This window comes from Salmo trutta, chromosome 19, assembly GCF_901001165.1.
Source record: "Salmo trutta chromosome 19, fSalTru1.1, whole genome shotgun sequence".
In the NCBI taxonomy this organism is placed as follows: domain Eukaryota; kingdom Metazoa; phylum Chordata; class Actinopteri; order Salmoniformes; family Salmonidae; genus Salmo; species Salmo trutta.
The window spans coordinates 52,903,326-52,922,169 of record NC_042975.1 but is presented as its reverse complement, the minus strand read 5'-3'; the positions used below and the strand labels follow the sequence as shown (position 1 = coordinate 52,922,169).

At 41.9% G+C, this 18,844-nt stretch overlaps 1 protein-coding gene across 3 annotated transcripts in view; it reads left to right on the top strand.

The window, feature by feature from the left end:
* The window catches only part of spns2 (SPNS lysolipid transporter 2, sphingosine-1-phosphate), a 133,484-nt gene extending 114,851 nt beyond the window's left edge, over nt 1-18,633 (top strand). For 2 of the 3 annotated variants that reach the window (XM_029701718.1, XM_029701720.1), the window contains exons 12-13: nt 4,657-4,693; nt 15,356-18,633. In XM_029701718.1, the coding sequence (XP_029557578.1) occupies nt 4,657-4,693; nt 15,356-15,364 (46 nt within the window). In that variant the 3' untranslated portion in view covers nt 15,365-18,633. Of the gene's footprint in view, nt 1-4,656; nt 4,704-15,355 lie in introns of all 3 variants that reach the window. The other variant, XM_029701719.1, reaches the window with a different exon arrangement.
* The last annotated feature ends 211 nt before the right edge of the window (nt 18,634-18,844 follow it).

Sequence of the window (18,844 nt, the reverse complement as noted above, 5' to 3'; positions counted from 1 at the left end):
AACCCGGTCGGCCTTCAACTTGAGTTACTCAGTGAGAAGGGGCAGCACTGAGCTAGCCTGCAATTTCACTTCCTGGAGTAGCTCAAACTGCGCATGTTATGTCTCCATGAGATGCCATCTTAACCGACTTCATTTGACTTCAATTCATTATTGAGTCTTCACATAGGAATGAATGGTGTCACGTGATCAATGGCTTTGTCCATTCATATATGCAGTCATTGGCTGGGAGGGAGAGGATGCTGCAACTCTTTACCTTAAACCTGTAGGCCATGCCAGGCCTGTCAAACAAGATGCAGAGCCAGAGAAGGCGGGAATAACTAGTCAGTTGCACAACTGAATGTATTCAACTGAAATATTTATTTATTTATTTATTTAACCTTTATTTAACCAGGTAGGCAAGTTGAGAACAAGTTCTCATTTACAATTGCGACCTGGCCAAGATAAAGCAAAGCAGTTCGACACATACAACAACACAGAGTTACACATGGACTAAAAAAATATACAGTCAATAATACAGTAGAAAAATAAGTCTATGTACGATGTGAGCAAATGAGGTGAGATAAGGGAGGTAAAGGCAAAAAAAGGCCATGGTGGCAAAGTAAATACAATATAGCAAGTAAAACACTGGAATGGTAGATTTGTAGTAGAAGAAAGTGCAAAGTAGAAATAGAGATAATTGGGTGCAAAGGAGTAAAATAAAATAAATAAATACAGTAGGGGAAGAGGTAGTTGTTTGGGCTAAATTATAGATGGGCAGATTTTTCCACTTTGCTGGCTCTGGGATTTGAACCAGTAACCGCACAACACTCATAACTGCTAAGCCTCTGAGGTCTCCCCCTGAGAGTCCCCTGGCCAATAGAAACAATGTCGCTATAGTGCCCTCCACTCCACCCTGTCAGCTAAAAGAGCAAAGTGCTCTGTCCATCCGAAGCAGAGCTGACCCAAGCTGTTCCACAAGCCATCACATTATTACACTTTGCTTACTTTGCCTTTCATGAGCTACCACCCCTCATGTTTTTAACGCCCAAGCATTCAAATTCTCCAACTCTCTTTTCAAACAAAAACACACCAAGCACACACATACCTTGATGGCATAGCACTGTGGCATCTCATACCCATACAAGGTCAAGACAAACAGTCATCCACTCTTTTCGGGTGCTGCTCTAAAATAGAACGGACTTCTATTTTAGCGCTTGGCAACGCAGACGCTCGTTGGCGCGCGCAAGCAGTGACCACTTACGTCACGTGCGCAAGCGTTGAAAAATCCATTTACACATACATGTTATTCAATCATTGCACCCACACTGTTTGTGCACGCCAATGAGCATTGCCAAGCGCTAAAATAGAAGTCAGTTCTATTTGTGACGCTGAACGCAGTGCAAGTCCTGCCTCTCCCATCTCCTCATTGGTTTATTGAAGCATATACCCACGTGCCATCTCCTCATTGGTTATACCCACGTGGGTGATTGAAAGTTGAACTGAGGTCGGTCAGTGGGTCGGTTGTGGTTGTACACCTTATGATGAAAGTTAGATGCCAATCGCCATTTAAAGTCCAAAGAAGAAAAAGCCTGGAAGGAGAAGAGATGACTAGAAACGATTCGGTTGATCGTTTTATGTGTGGATTAATTGTCGGAGTAGAGGACCTTGTGCGTTTCAGGTAAAATAACAACTCAACGTTTATATCCCAGTACAAATTAGGTAGCAACAGCAAGCTAGCTAGCTAAATTGCCATAAATGTTTAATGCTTTTCGACCTGTCCCCAAATTAATATAATTGGTTCAGACTTTGTTTTGATATTTCAACCTGCGTGTCGTAATCGCATTTGGTGTAGGCGGACAACATCAATTTGCGCACGATGGCGGACGCACGCGCTCATCCGGTTTGGGCATGGTGTAAGGAGGAAAATGACTTTTCTAGGAACATGGTTCAATATGGTACCAGTTAAATTAAATTAGACCACGTCCATCCAGGGTTGCGGTCAATTCCATTTCAATTCAGTCAATTCAGGAAGTAAACTGAAATTACATTTCCAATTCTCTCCTCGATGCTTGTCTATGAATTGACCCCAACCCTGCTGTATACTGTAGGCCACCAATACAGAAGGACTACTTGTGTCCAGGGACATACTTGGATGATATGCAGCTCTACCTACAGTGAATATACTGTCCCACCACCATCACCATGTACCACCGTGCTTCAGAACTCTCGTCATGTTACAGGTTACAATTAGCCTCCCTGTTCTGCAGAAGCCTCTCTCTATATAATCGTTAGATTATAAATAGAGTTCATTCATGAACCGTATACAGTGTATGTATAGCGTGCTTTATAGAGTAGGGCTATTGATTTACCAGTGCAGAGGGGTTCTGACTGCTAAACTTCAGCAGTAGCAGCACTCTTATGGAACACTCTCCAAATAGCACGACACAGATAACAACAACAGGATCCGCAAAAAGAACAAGGACTTCGGTTATTCCTAGGGCTGTCCCCGGACAAAATGTATCTTGGTCGACCAAGAGTAGTCTGTCCTGTCAAAACGTGTATTTTTCCATATATAGACACATCCTAGGTCTTTTAATCAAATCAACTATATTCACTGAGCTTGTCTGATGATTTAAGCACACTGTTTGATTAAATAATTAAGACACACAAATGACTAGAGGGAGTCCGACCAGCAATTACATTTACATTTACATTTAAGTCATTTAGCAGACGCTCTTATCCAGAGCGACTTACAAATTGGTGCATTCACCTTATGATATCCAGTGGAACAACCACTTTACAATAGTACATCTGAATCTTTTAAGGGGGGGGGGTTAGAAGGATTACTTTATCCTATCCCAGGTATTCCTTAAAGAGGTGGGGTTTCAGGTGTCTCCGGAAGGTGGTGATTGACTCCGCTGTCCTGGCGTCGTGAGGGAGCTTGTTCCACCATTGGGGTGCCAGAGCAGCGAACAGTTTTGACTGATTTGATTGTGCCGGGCCGGGCTCAGACTTGCTGTGCTGTGTTAAAAAAAAAGACAGCGAGTGACTAGTACCCGTTGTCTCTCTCTCCTCCCTGCTGTAGCGACCACCACAGAACATCAAAGTATTAATCGCGCCGTCCGTGTTGCGGAAGCTAAAACATAATTACAGCCATTTCTGACTGAAAAGTTCTGTTACTGAAATCCCTCTTTTGTGAAGGAAAAACATTCCCTTTTCCCTCAACCCTTGTTCTCATTACGTGACACATGTATGCATTCCATGTGCATGACCAATAGGGCCTGGCCTATAGGATATCATAATCACATCAATAAATTGGTTATAACAAACTCTGAAGAACGCAACAGCAAAATGGATGCAGGGGACGTGACAAATAAACTTGAAACTGGGGAATGGTTGCTCATGAGGTAAAGGTGTGTGGAATAAATTGGAATAGTTGGAATAGTTGTGGAAAATTATGGACATCAAGAAAAACAAGGTAAGGAGCAAGTGCTGCGTGCATATTATGTATGCGCCAATTCAACAGTGCACTGATTTATTTCAGAACCGCGGACAGAGACCGCCATCCAACGCAGGAGAAAGCGCATTTATTATAAAATAATATTAGTTTTATTAGTGTTGCACCATTGTTCTTATGTAATACAACCATATACAATTTCAGTAGCACATGTCTTAGAGTGATGGACTGTGCCATCACCACGGCCTCCACAATGGATTAGTCCACTCAGGCGCGAATCAGACAGGTTCCTTGTACACCATGATATATTTGTATTTTTTTGTGCTACTGATCAACTAAAGAAATCTCGGTTGACCAACAGCCTATCGACCAAACAATCGACCAGTCGACTAAATGGGGTCAGCCCTAGCTTTTCCACATTCACAAACAAGCTAGCTATATATATAACAGTCCGTTCAAGCTCAAATGCCCCATGATTTACACATTTTCTCCTGACTTGACAATTGCAGCCCTTTTTCTTGTACGAGTCTGTCCTTAAATACTCTGGGATATTTTTAAAAGGCAAGAAGCAGAAGGAGTGGACTCACTGGAGCAAGATTCTGTCTATTCCTAGGTTGTTAGCTTTTTTGGGCTGAGGGGAGACCATTAATAGCTCAGCTAAGGCACACAGATGCCCCCACGCATTCACATACACACATTGTTCACTAACTTAGACTTACACACTCACACACACACGCAGACACACACGCGCAGGTGCACAAATACACACACATGGCGTGAGAGCTCATTTATGTCCTCTGCCATGGTTGGCCCTGGCATAGCTTGGCACATCAGTGACTCCTCGTGAGTACAGTACGGGGCCCGGCTAAACTCACTTCTGGGATGACTGCCTGAGGAGGCAAGAGACCAGATTGTCATGAAGTGTGCATTGAAGAGAGGAGAAAGGGTGCAGACTCCAAAAGACATCAGGGAGACAGGGGGCATGTGAGGAAAGAAAGTGTGAGAAGAAGGCGTGAGAGACAGAAAAAAAAAATGAAAAAAAGGGCCAGCAAAAGAGAGCGAAGCATAGTGTGGCAAGGGTAGTTATATTAGTCCTCCACTTTATCCTCATATACACACACACACTGACATGTTTTTTGGCCTACCTCTGGATGTTTAACTGAGCTGTATGTGTGGAGTTTGTGGATTGTTCCTGACTGTCTTCTCTGTTCTGTTCTCAGATTGGCAGCAATGACGCGACCACCCTCCTCAGTAAAGGTATGACAAGGTACTTTTATATCACTCTGAGTTTGTGTAGCTACCACTTAAGAGGTTAGATGTCAATTAAGTTTATCATCCGTAATTATTGGGACAGTGAAACATTTGTTCTTATATTGGCTCTATACTCCAAACGTTTGGATTTTAAATCAAACAATGACTATGAGGTTAAAGTGCACTGTCAGCTTTAAATTGAGTGAATTCTCATCCATATCGGGGGAACCGTTTAGAAAGTACAGCACTTTTTATACATAGTCCCTGCCCAAAAGTATTCAGACAAATTCACTAAAATCTGTATTAAAGTACTAAAAAGTTAAGTATTTGGTCCCATATTCATATCACGCAATGACTACATCAAGCTTGTGACTCTACAAATTTGTTGGATGCATTTTCTGTTTGTTTTGGTTGTGTTTCAGATTGTTTTGTGCCTAACAGAAATGAATGGGAAATAATGTATTGTGCCATTTTGGAGTCACTTTCATTGTAAGTAAGAATATAATATGTTTGTAAACACTTCTACATTAATGTGGATGCTACCATGATTACAGATAATCCTGAATGAATCAGGAATAATGATGACTGAGAAGGTTACAGACGCACAAATACTGTATAGCCTAGGCCTACCGTTGATATGGCGCTATACAGTAGGACTGACAAATTTGAATATGTTTGTATGCACTACAGGTAGGCCTATGTGAATAATGCAAAGCATTATGGCAAATACCTCACAAGTAGACCATTAGAAACATTTTATGGATAGACTACTTGGCTAATGCATGGCCAGTATAAGAAAGGCACCAGACACATTGCCGTTGAAACAGCTTTTGTGATAGTAGGGTAATGGTAACCTACTAAGGGCAATTTTTTTTAATCAAACGAAACAGAAGACAATCAATTTTTACAGGAAAATAACTAAAATTGTTCTAAATACGAGTATCAGTGGATTATATCTACATTTAGGGGGTTTTACGCATCCAAAATAATAACAGGAGCTGGCAAAAATAATGTACAATATCCTACATACAAAAAATTGGGATGTCCGCTCACTGTTTACATTTTAGTCATTTAGCAGACGCTCTTATCCAGAGCGACTTACAGTTGTGAATGCATACATTCCATACATTTTTTTTCCCCGTATTGGTCCACCGTGGGAATCAAACCCACAACCCTGGCGTTGCAAACACCATGCTCTACCAACTGAGCCACACGGGACCTGTTTTGATGCTGCTCCTAAACTTGATATTATTGGTGATTAAGATTTATTTCAAAGCGGTCTTGCGAGCCAAACCCTTTATTGATAGTCTTGACTACTTGGCAAATGCATTGGGCAGGACAAAAAAAACTGTCTTCACTGAGAGGGGATGGGGTATGCTTGTTTTTTAATCAAATGAAACGAAATGGTAAAAATACATCTTTTTTTATGTTTCTAAACACAAGGTTTACCGGCACAAAAAGCACATCTCTCTTGTTCCATGTGTATATGGGCACTGTGCCTTACGGGTGGATTAACCCTAACGTAACATGCGTAAAAGAAACACCTGAAACTAGATCCCCTACTCACTGGTCTTAATGTGAAGGAAAAAAACAGTTGGGGGAGGTTCTCTTCTACACTGTTCAACCAATGTAGTAAATGTGGAGGAGGAGTTAAGATGGAGTGTCGCCTTGTTAAAGTGGAAGTCTTGTTAAATTTGGCTCTCTTTTAATTTCCCCTGAAAACCAGAACATCCAGTTATTGGGGACTTGGGAGAAGCTACAGGTGGATAGGATGAGCTTCCGTTATCAAAATCCATGTCATAACCAACCGGGTTACTGCTAAGACCAGCTTTCGGTTGGTCTTAAATATCCCCACCACCGCTTACTGAAATTTACACTTTGGTGCACGTTTTTTAGGACACACCTTAAGTATTGCCACCCCTCCCACCTCGTATAAGACAGGTAAATTACCAATTCTGGCACTAGGGTTTGAAAATAGAGTGCCAGCTTTAACAGGTCGAAATTGCAAACAAGTGTGTGTTTTACAATTGCGCTGGCTTAACGCCAGATGTGTTTGACTGTTTAAAAATTGAAGTAACTTTCAATCTCCAATAAGAAAATAGTTTTTCCTTCTAACTAACCACAAGTTGTAGTGCCCATAAGACACTGGCTCAATGCTCTACAATCATCCTTTAAGTGGGAGACTTTGATTCAATGGTCCTTTGAAAGAACTGGGAATATTGGAGACTTTAATTATCCTTAGAAAGCACTTTCCCCTAGTTTCCATAGACCTTTTAAATGGCGATAACATTCATGTTGAAAGTGACAAACATAATGATGTCGTCGTATTGATCTTTGATGTACCTCTTGGTTCCTAGGTCTATTGTGTATATTACGGAATGTCGTCGAGGAGTCGTCAGAACATTATTGGCCTTGGTACCCTCCCTCCTTCCTCTCTTTATCACACACACACACACACCTCCCTCCTTCCTCCCCTTATCACACTCAGACACACACACCGCTCAGCCTCTCACATTAATTATCAAATCCCCCATCCCGTCCCCCAAAAAATAAACACACACACAGGGGAAATGTTCTGCATTGCCAACTCTTCACAGCAGGACAATGGGGAGGTTTGGGAGTAACCGACTAAAAATAACAAGATTAAACCCTGACCCACTGATTGGCAAAGATTTGTGTTTCATGTTATTGTGACTTGGCTTTTCAAGGTTATCGTGTTTATACATGGGGTCAAGAATGTATCTATCCCTTTGTGCTCCTGTCTCGGCTAATTAACCTCATTGCTTGCTTGATACTAGCTCCAGTCAAATGTATACAGTTGATGTCGGAAGTTAAAGTCATTAAAACTCGTTTTTCAACCACTCCACAAGTTTCTTGTTAACAAACTATAGTTTTGGCAAGTCGGTTAGGACATCTACTTTGTGCATGACACAAGTAATTTTTCCAACAATCGTTTACAGACAGATTATTTCACTTATAATTCACTGTATCACAATTCCAGTGGGTCAGAAGTTTACATACACTAAGTTGACTGTGCCTTTAAACAGCTTGGAAAATTGCAGAAAATGATGTCATGTCTTCAGAAGCTTCTGATAGGCTAATTTACTTTATTTGAGTCAGTTGGAGGTGTACCTGTGGATGTATTTCAAGGCCTACCTTCAAACTCAGTGCCTCTTGTGGACCTCCACAAGTCTGGTTCATCCTTGGGAGCAATTTCCAAACGCCTGAAGGTACCACGTTCATCTGTACAAACAATAGTACGCGAGTACAAACACCATGGGACCACGCAGCCGTCATATCGCTCAGGAAAATTATGTGAATATATTGAAGCAACATCTCAAGACATCAGTCAGGAAGATAAAGCTTGGTTGCAAATGGGTCTTCCAAATGGACAATAACCCCAAGCATACTTCCAAAGTTGTGGCAAAATGGCTTAAGGACAACAGAGTCAAGGTATTGGAGTGGCCATCACAAAGCCCTGACCTCAACCCTATAGAAAATTTGTGGGCAGAAATGAAAAAGTGTGTGCGAGCAAGGAGGCCTACAAACCTGGGCCAAAATTCACCCAACTTATTGTGGGAAGCTTGTGGAATGCTACCCGAAACATTTCACCCAAGTTAAACATTTTAAAGGCAATGCACCAAATACTAATTGAGAGTTTGTAAACTTCTGACCCACTGGAAATGTGAAAGCTGAAATAAAAGCTGAAATAAATAATTCTCTCTACTATTATTCTAACATTTCACATTCTTAAAATAAAGTGGTGATCCTAACTGACCTAAGACAGGGAATTTTTACTCTGATTAAATGTCAGGAATGTCAGAAAAAAATATGCTCAGTTCTTTGACGTGGTTCTCCGAAGATCCAATTGTCAGAACGAGTGCATTGAAGAGAAAGTTGGAACACAGTCCATGCACAAAGTTAACATTGGTTCCTGAGTCATGGAATGCAATATTTCGAACATGTTGACCATGTCTTTTGTGTACAACATGAATTTTGTAGGCTACACCAGACAAATTGCAGATCAAGGAGGGGGAAGCGGCAGCAGAGTACCGAGCAGCAGCCATGTAGGCAGCGAAGTGGGAAACCGCTTTGTAAAAATATCCATATCTTTAGCAATGGCAAATCAGGTTTCCGGAAAATTCGGAACCACAGCCACTCCGAAAAAAATGTCACTTGTTTCATTAGACGTTACTGTTGCCGAGTCCATCAAGGCAGTCCACCAATCCATTCACACAGTGCTTTTAACATACATATTTGACATACATGATTACATTGTGCATGTTAATTTAATACAGTCATTATTTTTCAACATGCTTTTACCTGGGATTTGAACCCACAACCTCTTGGCTCAAAGCATTCCAATCTTCCCGCTACACAACCATGTCTGTGTCAATGGCTGTTTTCACCTGCACTGCTACACTGCTACAATCTCAGCTCTGTTAAAAGTACACTCAAGAAAAGCATTCTTTTTTTTAAATCATAGTGATTAAGGAGTAACATTAAAACAGAGTAATATGCCCCACCAACATCAGACAACTATACATAAAATTGCTGGAACAAGTAAATCAAATCACTGAGGCGAGTATAGTCAGATTAACTTATAATTGGCACAGACATGACGGTGTAGCAGGAAGATCAGAATGCTGTGAACCAAGAGGTTGTGAGTTTAAATCCCAAGCAAGGACAATAGTATTTAGAAATGCATGCTGAATGTAAGTTGAAAATATTGCATGTTAAAAGCCCTGTGTATGTGGATGTCCCTAAGCCAGCGTTTCTCGTCCTCGGGACCCCAAGGGGTGCATGTTTTGGTTTTTGCCCTAATACTACACAGCTAAATTAAGAAAATTAACACTGGGGTGATAGATGTGCAGATGATGATGTGCAAGTACAAATACTGGTGTGCAAAAGAGAAGAAAAAAAAGTAAATAAAAACAATATGGGGATGAGGTAGGTAGATTGGATGGGCTATTTACAGATGGGCTGTGTACAGCTGCAGCGATCAGTTAGCTGCTCAGATAGCTGATGTTTAAAGTTAGTGAGGGAGATATAAGTCTCCAACTTCAGCGATTTTTGCAATTCGTTCCAGTCATTGGCAGCAGAGAACTGGAAGGAAGGCTGCCAAAGTAGATGTTGGCTTTGAGGATGACCAGTGAGATATACCTGCTGGAGCACGTGCTACGGGTGGGTGTTGTTATGGTGACCAGTGAGCTGAGATGAGGCAGAGCGTTACCTAGCAAAGACTTATAGATGACCTGGAGCCAGTGGGTCTGGCGACGAATACGTAGCGAGGGCCAGCCGACGAGAGCATACAGGTCGCAGTGGTGGGTGGTGTATGGGGTTTTGGTGACAAAACAGATGGCACTGTGATACACTGCATCCAGTTTGCTGAGTAGAGTGTTGGAGGCTATTTTGTAAATGACAGCGCCGAAGTCGAGGATCGGTAGGATAGTCAGTTTTACGAGAGTATGTTTGGCGGCGTGAGTGAAGGGCACTTTGTTGCGAAATAGGAATCCGATTCTAGATTTAATTTTTGAGATGTTTAATATTTACATTTTAGTCATTTAGCAGACACTCTTATCCAGAGCGACTTACAGTAGTGAATGCATACATTTCATACATTTTTTCCTGTACTGGGCCCCCGTGGGAATCAAACCCACAACCCTGGCGTTGCAAACACCATGCTCTACCAACTGAGCCACACAGGAACTTTTGGTAAACCTATAGATTTTACATGTACATATTTCTACAGATTGAGAACTAAATAATGAAAATGTCTGAAATAGAAACATGAAAAATATGATATATATACACACACTTGAACATACTACTATAATTATGAATTTACTTCACAGTAAGTTTAAAAAAAACTGATAGACAGGAACAGATATACTGTATGTAACACATCAAATCAAAGTTTATTGGTTGCGTAAACAGATTAGCTGATGTTACAGCAGTTGCAGTGAAATGCTTGTGTTTCTAGCTCCCACAATGCAGTAATACAATATCCAAATAATCCAGAAAGTCCAAAACAAATAATAAATGCATCCCCTATACACTGAGTGTTCAAAAGACAGTGCTCTTTCCATGACTGATCAGGTAAAAGCTATGATCCCTTATTGATGTCACCTAAATCCACTTCAAATCAGTGTAGCTGAAGGGGAGGAGACAGGTTAAAGAATGAGTAGCGCATATGTGCGCAAATTTATAAAAAATAAACGTAAATATCACATTTAGATAAGTATTCAGACCCTTTACTCAGTACTTTGTTGAAGCAACTTTGCCAGCGATTACAGACTTGAGTCTTCTTGGGTATGACGCTACAAGCTTGGCACAACTGTATTTGGGGGAGTTTCTCCCATTCTTCTCCAATATATGAGTCTCGAAGGAGAGTTTACAGTCTAGCCAGACACCTAGCTATTTGTAATTGTCCACATATTCTAAGTCAGAACCGTCCAGAGTAGTGATGCTAGTCGGGCGGGCGGGTGCGGGCAGCGATTGGTTGAAAAGCATGCATTTAGTTTTACTAGCAGTTGGAGGCCACGGAAGGACTGCTACAGCATACATGCATGGCATTGAAGCTCGTTTGGAGGTTTGTGAACACAGTATCCAAAGAAGGGCCAGATGTATACAGAATGGTGTCGTCTGCGTAGAGTTGGATCAGGGAATCACCCGCAGCAAGAGCGACATCGTTGATATATACAGAGAAAAGAGTCGGCCCGAGAATTGAACCCTGTGGCACCCCCATATAGACTGCCAGAGGTCCGGACAACAGGCCCTCCGATTTGACACACTGAACTCTATCTGAGAAGTAGTTGGTGAACCAGGCGAGGCAGTCATTTGAGAAACCAAGGCTGTTGAGTCTTCCGATAAGAATTTGGTGATTGACAGAGTCGAAAGCCTTGGCCAGGTCGATGAAGACGGCTGCACAGTACTGTCTTTTATCGATGGCGGTTATGATATCGTTTAATACCTTGAGCATGGCTGAGGTGCACCTGTGACCAACTCGGAAACCGGATTGCACAGCGGAGAAGCTACGGTGGGATTCGAAATGGTCCGTGATCTCTTTGTTAACTTGGCTTTCAAAGACTTTAGAAAGGCAGGGCAGGATGGATATAGGTCTGTAACAGTTTGGGTCTAGAGTATCACCCCCTTTGAAGAGGGGGAGGACCGCGGCAGCTTTCCAATCTTTAGGGATCTCGGACGATACGAAGGAGAGGTTGAACAGACTGGTAATAGAGGTTGCAAAGGTGGCGGCGGATAATTTTAGAAAGAGAGGGTCCAGATTGTCTTGCCCAGCTGATTTTTACGGGTCCAGGTTTTGCTTCTCTTTCAGAATATCTGCTATCTGGATTTGGGTGAAGGAGAAGCTGGGGAGGCTTGGGAAAGTAGCTGCGGGGGGTGCAGAGCTTTTGGCCGGGATTGGTGTAGCCAGGAGGAAAGCTTATTGAAATTCTCGATTAATGTGGAAATTACTTTTGGAAATTACTTTAAAAAAACAACCAGGCATCCTCTACCGACTGGATGAGGTCAATATCCTTCCAGGATACCCGGGCCAGGTCGATTAGAAAGGCCTGCTCGCAGAAGTATTTTAGGGAACGTTTGACAGTGATGAAGGGTGGCCGTTTGACCGCGGATCCATAGCAGATGCAGGCAATGAGGCAGTGATCACTGCGATCCTGATCTGTCATTGTTTAAGAAGTGGTAGATTTCTTCTGTGTGGGCTATTTTTATGCTTAAGTTTCGTTTTTGCATCTTACTTTCAGGTTTTATACACGATCTTCAAACAGCTGAAAATACAATATTTTTGGTTATGGAAAAGATATTTCGATTTCTGCATAGTGCATCTTTAACCATACATTATTCATATTGCTTTAATAAAATATTTCAGTTGTGTGTGTATATTACATTTGTTTTATTTGATTACTTTATTATTTCATTCCAAGTCATCTCATCTCTATAGAGCTGCGGCCTATCCTGTCTGACAAATCACTATTTTAGTGGTTCTTTAAAGTAAATAAGGCATAATGTTATGAATGCTGGATACCAACTATCAATCACTTAGTAGATCATGTATTTTCAGGTAGAGATGTATGGCGAAGCAACTGCTTTCTATCCCTCTTGATCGCACGTTCTTTTCTCTTCTCTCGTTCTTCGTGCCCACACAGATCGGACAAGGAACGCAATAGATTGTGGTCATTGAAGTTAATTACCACGTTTTCTGCGCTATACTATGTAGAATATTGGCTTGTTGGAAACTACAACACCCTACTACATCGGGCTAGAATCGATTTATCGCTAGAGAAACTGCACGTTGAGCTCCGAAAAAACCTGAACAAAATGGAATTCAAATAATTGAAGCGACATCGGTCAATTAGTTGTTTAAAAAAAGAAAAATAACAGACATTTCAGTTCATCGCTCAACACTAGAGATCAGATAAGCATGGATCCAATTAATGTCTCCACGGGGGTAAAGTAGTGTGGACGACGATAACCACAGAGGGCTGTGGGTTCACATCGACAGCTAGCGCTTGTTAACCCACAGAAGAATGCATGTTATAAACTGTCAAAATTTCACTGTTAGATTTGACAGCAGGATGTTTTTTCAGCATTCGCTCTCCCAGTTCCACCTTGTGGTTGACCATTCATTCAGGTGGTCCATTTTTCAATGCAGCTCCAAACGTCCCCTCTATTCAAACCTGTTTTTGCAGCTGTAGACAGTGAATCCAGACTGTATCTTTTTCTCCATTCAACAAAAGCCTTGAGTACTCAACAGGGTTCTACTGGTTGGGTTTAGGGTCCAGAGGGTACAGAGAGAGGCATAACCACAGACCACACATACCGTAGTAGTAGTACACCCACCCCAGCCCCAGTGTGGTCTACCCTCCATCGGGCACCAGACCAGACATGAGGCCAGGGAAGGGGCTCTTCCTTCCAGTTAATGTGGGGGTGGGTAGGTGAATTTGCTCCACATGTCTGCCCTCCTAGACTCTTATTGACACTGTTAAATGTAGCAGCCAAAAAGAAGCCAGCACATGCACAAGATTTGGTTCTGTGTGCCAAGATACCGCCCTCCTAGGGTGTCTTTTCATAATGTGTCTATCTATACTCATGACTACCAAGCTGTTTTGTGGGTCTAAGTAGTGAAGCCTATCCATTCTGCCCAGGCAAGCCAACCCTGGTATTGTAGCCAGTCAAGCCTAGCCAAACCATGCTGGGTGTATGCAAACGATGCATGTAGCCAAGGCATTCTGTGTCTATTTGCTGCCTCCCAACCTCCCTTTGCCATGATTTGCATCCTCCCTCCTGAGCAACACCCCCTCCAATTGGTTTGATTGCATTTTTGGGGCAGCACTCAGGCTGATCAGCATGTGTCCCTGCTTAATCTTCCTCCTGGTCACTTCCCCCCGATGTTCCTTCCCGACTTCCCCCCCAAAAGAGCTTTGGAGAAGGTGCTAGTTCTGGAATACTGCTGTAGAATTCCTCCACCACTCCAGACATGCTTCAGTAGGGCTGTGTCTAACAGAGGAGGTTGGTGGCACATTCATATTGGTGAGAACGGTTTCCATGTGTTTGATGCCATTCCATTCCCTCCATTCCAGCCATTATTATGAGCCATCCTTCCCTCAGCAGCCTCCGCTGGTGTCTAATGCAAACATATCTTACACCTGCTAGTCTGCCTGTATCAGTTTTCAAAGCATCCTTTCTTTCCAGGGGAATGTTATTGCCAACCTCTTATTGTGTAAGACAATCATTGGAAAATAATTACCATAATAAAGCTGCAATTCTGCTAAGAGTTTTTGGCTTTGTGGCACACGCGCACACACACACACACACACACACAAGCACATTGTTCTCTGAAATCCTATAATCTTGCAGCGTTTAAGGTAATTACTCTGGTTGTGGATGGGAGGCTGGTACTATGAGGGACTATGAGGGAGAAACAGTGGAACAGCAGCCAGCCAAGCCCCCTACTCTACTGCTCTAATCCTATTGTAGTTCACAGCAGAGCGCTGGAGCATCCACACACACACTTCTCTAATTCAGTAGGGAACAACAACAACAAACATTTTGGCTGAGTGAGACAGGTGTTATATCCCCCAATACATCTGTTTCAGTGTAGTAGGTTTAAAGGTGTCGATGTGGCACAAATTGAGGGAGTAAACACAAACATGTGTGTTCATGATTTAGCGTAGACTGTGGAGAGATCTATCAGCTGGTTATCTGGTCCCAAGTGTGGCCATGTTTTGGTGTGAAGGAGAGGTCCATTATTGCTGGATCATTCCCAGCAGGCAGCGAGTGTATCAGAGCAGAGCCAGGCTGAACCAGAGCCAGGCAGAGCCACCAGACAGTGTTTGTGGTGTTTAGGTTTGTATGGAGTGGAGAGGAGATGAGTCGTGTGGAGGTCAATAGCTCCATAGCTGCTCCCAGTGGGGTTGGTGTATCGGAGCAGAGCCAGGCCGACCCAGAGCCAGGCAGGCAGAGCAGAGCCACCAGACAGATGGCCGAGCCGAGGAGCACTGGAGCACTAATTACATGGGAACATCCTGTGGGGAGGCCAGAGCCTAACCACACTCTCCATTTCTTCTTTTCTCTCTCTCTTTTCTGTCTCTCTCTTCTCTCTTTCTCCTTCGCTCTCTCTCTTTCTTTATGTCTCTATCACTCCAGGTCTCCTGAGGAGGAGCCGTCCTTGGGAGGAAGCAGAGGCTCTGCATGCTGCGCTGAACGGGGGAGGATGAAAGAGAGAGAGAGAGAGAGAGAGAGGCAGCTGATCCACGTCTTTATACCCAAGCCATCCACCTTTAACTTCTTCGTCCTCACCACCCTCATCATTACTTTTCTTATTCAACATGTGGTGTGGAGGCTGTTACTGTTTATAACTGGAAAGAGGGAGCGCTTTGTTTAACCCTATAGAAGCCTCTGTCACACCACTCCATGGACTGGCCAATCACACAAAGCAGTGTGCTGAAGCCAGCCAATCGGCTCGGCAGCTGATGGCCTCTGACCTTTTCGGGTTGTCTACTAAGAGCGAGTCACAGAACCACCTGGCCCCTCCCCCAGTGCTATACTACTGAATGCTGAACATGGACCTGCCCTATCTGTCTGTCCGTCCATCTGTCTGTATGTCTGTCTGTCACATGGCCTGTCAATCTGCACCAAGTGCAATATCATGACATTCCACCACACAGAGGTTCTGCACTGACTGCCGTCACTATAACAACCACCACAACCATCAAAAACAGGAAGTCACTTAAAGGCCAAAAAATGTAAAAATAGTGAACAAAGTCAGTTTCCCCATTTCTCTCTCTCCATCCACCATGACAGTCAGGTCTGATGATCCATCCAGCCAGCCTTAAGACTTTGAGCTTATACATTAATGACACACAGTGCAGGCAGGTTTCTTATTTTCTTTTCATCCCCCCCTTCCGTGTTATATTTTGTTTCTGTCTTTTTAGCACTTATATTAAAACAGTGCCGGCCACACCGTACCATACTCAGTAAGTGATCAAAGATTTTTTTATTCTACTATGTGATGTTGGATATAAAACTGGAGGTTATTCTTGATTGCCTATGATCGTTTCAGTCGGCTTAAGGTGAGACCTCCCCAGCTCATTAATGAAAGGACACTGGAGTAGTACATGTTTTATAGTTATTCTAATGTAAATGTTTTTATTTAAAAAAATATATATATGTAAATGCTCCATTTTAACCTATAGAAGCAGTTTTGAAGGGGTGAACGATATACTTGTTTTTACCCTGCTTTGAAGGGAGCAATGCATTCTATACAGTGGGAGAAGGAGCCTAGCATGCATTGGCCCTATCTGTGAACAATGTTCCTTTTAACAAATTTATCTCAGATGGTTGGATTTGAGGTTCCGGACTGGATACACCACCCACATTGAAAGAGAGTGACAGTGGCACCTTTTAATGGTGGATAAGATTCACTATCCCCAACCAGTCACAATAGCTGTCTTTGTGCACACACAGGGATTATTTTACCCCTTGAGGATATCCCATTCCCGGAGTTGAGGAAAGAAAAGGACACATAAAAAAGAGGGAGCCTCAGTCGGTTGTAGTCATAAGTTAATTAGCCACAGAAATCAAACCCTTCGAAAGGCATCATATTGCCCAGGTTAAATTGGAGGAGTTTTTACCCTTGTTCACCCTCAAATGGGGGCTAGGAGTTGTGGCATTGGAAAAAAGCACTGCTTTCATAGGATACAGAAGGAAATACATGTTTTATCTCTGATTCACTATGTACACAATGGAGATGACGCTTTACTGCCTATGTCATACACTAATAGACCATTCTATGCATCAGTTTGGGCATCATATTTGACAGTTTATGCAATATCATGCAATCTACTCTAACATAATATGTCAAAGAGGAAGACAATAATCATTTTTTAGGACGAATTCTGTACTTTACAACGCGACGAAAGCAACTTTTCTCCAACACACAACTCTACAAAAGGAATATGTGGTTTCATATTTTCTATTGAAAGGAAAGCACCTTGTAGAACTTGATGTGGAAATGTTATGATAGATTGAATTCATTGGATAGGCTTTGAAATGGTTATTGTGTAGTAACGTATGGGTCTGACTCATCTTGGCTTGGTGTGTGTGGGGGGGGGGGGGGGGTCATGGGATGATGGATGTGTCTCTATTGCCAGTTAATTTGTCTCAGCTTCCCTCGCTCGATCTGTGACCCAAATGGTACCCTATCAAGTGCACTACTTTTGACCAGGGTCCATAGGGCTCTGATCAAAGTAGTGCACTTATATAGGGTATTATTTCAGAAGCAGACATAAACTGTGAGGAGGAGAGCTCTCTGAATGTGATTCTATCCGACCTGATGTGTTTACTCAGCAACATCATCTTAATCAAGTTTCTTATCTCTCTTTTCTTTCTTTTATGGACTTTCTTTTTATACAAATTAGTTTTATATATGACTGCAATAGAGATATATAGCTATATTATGCAGCAATTTTAATATATTGTAAATGATGGCTTGGATGCAATGTATTTATTTGTTTGTTAATGAAGATTGAAGAAGAATCTGTAAAGGGAAGTTGATGTTTTAAGTATACTCATAAGTATATACTTTATTGTCTCTTTGGGTTAAGAAAGGCTCCTATGTATATGTTCATCATATTGTATTGCAATGAAACAACACAATACCTTTTTACATCACTGAGAATCCTTGTGTTTACTGTGATCATGAATTGGATATCACACACACACGCAAACGCACAGACACACACAAACACATACACAGGGAACTGCATCGTTAACCGTTTTATAACCGAACTATTGTTCTATGCTCTATTGCTCAGTGCTTCATTTTGTATTTTCGAAAGTGTCGCTTCTTTTTCTAGACCAACAAATCAAAGTATTTTGCACGTTAATTTTCATTTGATTGAGAAGGTGATATTCAGGGATTTATTTGTAACCCATAACTGGCATGTTGTTCTAGAATCCACTTCACACATTCTATAGAACTCTGTAGAACACTCTCGCACAGAACACTTTCATGCTGGCATTCTGTCTTAGAACAACAGTAGAGGGGCACATAGTTTTGTTTGGATGGGTTATGAATGGAGGTTCACACAATTCCAAATTGATATAATTTAGATCAAATATCCTTTAGAAGTAAAAACATAATTTGTATGGAGTAATTCTATTTGAATAATCACAGGAGTGATGTATTGAGAATGTGCTCTTTCTTGTCATACAAGAATCATGTAAAAAGAGGCCTATTTCTGATATTGAGCAGAAATCAGAGGTTATTTTTATTTTTAGAATAACTGTGTTAAAAATAAGTGAAAAAGAAAATACAAGCGATCAACAAAATCATTCTAGAACTTAACTGTGACACTCCCTCGGGGGGTGATATGAAATGTACACCTATATGTAAATGATCAAATAAACGTATTTAATCAAAGTGCATCACAGCGTCGTCATTTGCATCCGATTCTCGCGTTTCCTGTTTTTTTGGGGGTTTTTTATCTTTGAAGATATATTTTATCTTTCCAAATATCTTTGACAGTGAAGGCAGATGACAAACAACAGTATCGCCATCAAGAATCAGTTGAACCACATGAGTTGACTAGTCATTTCTCTTTTGAAGTAGTCAAATTAGATTACATGGCGCCA